At 37.0% G+C, this 2245-nt stretch overlaps 1 protein-coding gene across 1 annotated transcript; it reads left to right on the forward strand.

Annotated features, from left to right (window-relative positions):
* Window positions 1-1042: 1042 nt before the first annotated feature.
* LOC133784717 (uncharacterized) lies at window positions 1043-1666 on the forward strand. The gene has a single exon (XM_062223998.1). The coding sequence runs from the start codon at window positions 1043-1045 to the stop codon at window positions 1664-1666; it is 624 nt and encodes a 207-aa protein (XP_062079982.1).
* Window positions 1667-2245: the final 579 nt, after the last annotated feature.

Consider the following 2245-nt stretch of genomic DNA (forward strand, 5'->3'; position numbering starts at 1 on the left):
GAATGGGTCCCCCTGGATGGAGCATGGTGCAATTGGTGGTTGAGGAGGAGGGTGCGTACTCAGGCCAGAGCATGGTGCAATCGGTGGTTGAGGAGTTATTTTTTGCATTTGGTCTTTAAATATAAGTGTAATGATGGCCCATTTTTTATTTTGAAAAATGTGGGAAAAATCAAATAAAACTTTCATAAAATGTTAGGTTTTATTTGGGGTCAATTGAACATGTAAATTTTAAATTCCTCTCTTGAGGGTGGTTCCACTTGTGAATGCCCATTTGCTTTGCATTACTAGATTGGGCTTAATCAATTGAATAACAATTAATAAAACGAAGGTTCAAATTCCTGTCTTTTTGGGCTTTGTGTGGAAGTTAGGGAGCCTTAGTAGTAGGTCCGACATACTGAACCCAGCCCTGCTCCATGCAAGCTCGAATTGTTAAGGCTTATTTACCTAATTGGACTTAATTGTATTAGGTTATTCCTTTTAGTTGGACCTAATAATTGATTAGAAACAAATTAATTCTAATTTTTGGATTAATTTTCAATGGGTATTTTTAGAATTAATGGGAAAATTATAAACTATAGTTTATTGATTATTTTAATAATTTGGCAAACCTAAGTTGGTAATTTTCAAAACAATAAAATACTAAATCGAGAAAAATTAAGTAATGAGTTTTATTTTTTTAATTTTTAATTCGATCTCCACAATTGATTTAATGAGGTTAGGGTTTAGTGGGGCCTAATGGTGCTTTGATTTCATCTCCCTACAGAAGGTGTTCACTGGACTCTTAACATGGTTGAATTTCTTAGGATAGATGGTTATAGATGTACATTCTATAGACTCATCCCTACGATGACTATAGGAAATAAGTCTATGATAATCAAAACCGTGGGTCAAACTCATAAAGTAAGAAATATTTTGTTTTCGTTACTTTGATCGAATGGATAGGTTATTAATAAAAGTATAAGACTTTTTATTAATTGAGTTGTTTCTCTATTTGACAAAGTGAATATTTGTGACTCTCGCCTACTGAAACTTGTATGAGCGAATGTTTGTCAAACAATGGATTGATTTCTACTTCATTGATAATCGTAGCTCTATGGCCTCCAACCCCATTATCTCTCTTCTGTCCAAGGAGGTGTTAACCGGCGAGAACTTAATGAAATGGAAGTCCAATATCAACATAGTGTTGATCGGCGACAACTCAAAATTCGTTATGACTAAAACTGAACCTGATTTTCCCGGAGAGAATGCCTCGAAGGCCATGAGGGAGAAGTATGATCGTTGGACTACTGCCAACAACAAGGCCAAGGTGTACATGCTCGCCAGCATATCAGAAATGCTAAGGAAAAAGATGGAAGAAGTTGAAAATGCTTATGACATCATGGAGCAACTCCAAGAAATGTTTGGGCACAAGTCAGTGCAAGCTAGTTTCGAGGCTACCAAGAAGTATGTGAACTGTAGGATGGCACCTGGCCAACATGTTCGTGATCATTTTATTAAGATGACGAACTACTTCCAAGAAGTTGAGTTGCATGGAGCAACAATAGATGAGAAGACTCAACTTGGAATCACTCTCAACAGCCTTGCACCTAGTTTCCTTACGTTCACCACGAACTATTTTCTTAACAAGTTGGACAATGGAATGACTCAGTTATTGAATGAGCTCTAGATGTATGAAGGAATAAATGGTGGACCGAGTAAAGTACTTGAGAAGAAGGCTGCTACTACCGGGGGTGCTCAGGGTGAGGCTAACCTAGCCTCTTCCTTGAAGAGCAAGAAGAGAAAGGAAAGGAAGGAGCAAAAGAAGGCTAAGAAGCAAGCAGCTGGAAAGGCACTGTTAATTGAAAAGCCTTCTGGAGCAAAGCAAGCTAGCGAGAAGGCTAAAGGACAATGTTTCCACTACATGGAGGAGGGGCATTGGAAGCGTAATTGCCCCACCCTCAAGGCAACTAGAACCCAAGGTAATAATAATTTATTAGTCTTGGATGCATGTGTTTTAGAGGATGATTTTTCTGTTTGGATAGTTGATTCAGGATCCAGTAATCTGGTGGAAAAAGCTTATACAGGATCTTTATTTATTTTCATGTATATCTAATATTAAACAAATTAATACAAGATAGCCTAAAACATGTTTCTAAAATTTAATTCAAAGAGAAACAAATAATATAATACTTACAGTATACGCAGTGGAATTAAGAGTCATTCCTTCAGTTTCTCTAACTCTTGTATCCTTTCTGTCGCAGAGTAT

Source organism: Humulus lupulus, chromosome 6 (genome assembly GCF_963169125.1).
Source record: "Humulus lupulus chromosome 6, drHumLupu1.1, whole genome shotgun sequence".
NCBI classification, from domain to species: Eukaryota; Viridiplantae; Streptophyta; class Magnoliopsida; order Rosales; family Cannabaceae; genus Humulus; species Humulus lupulus.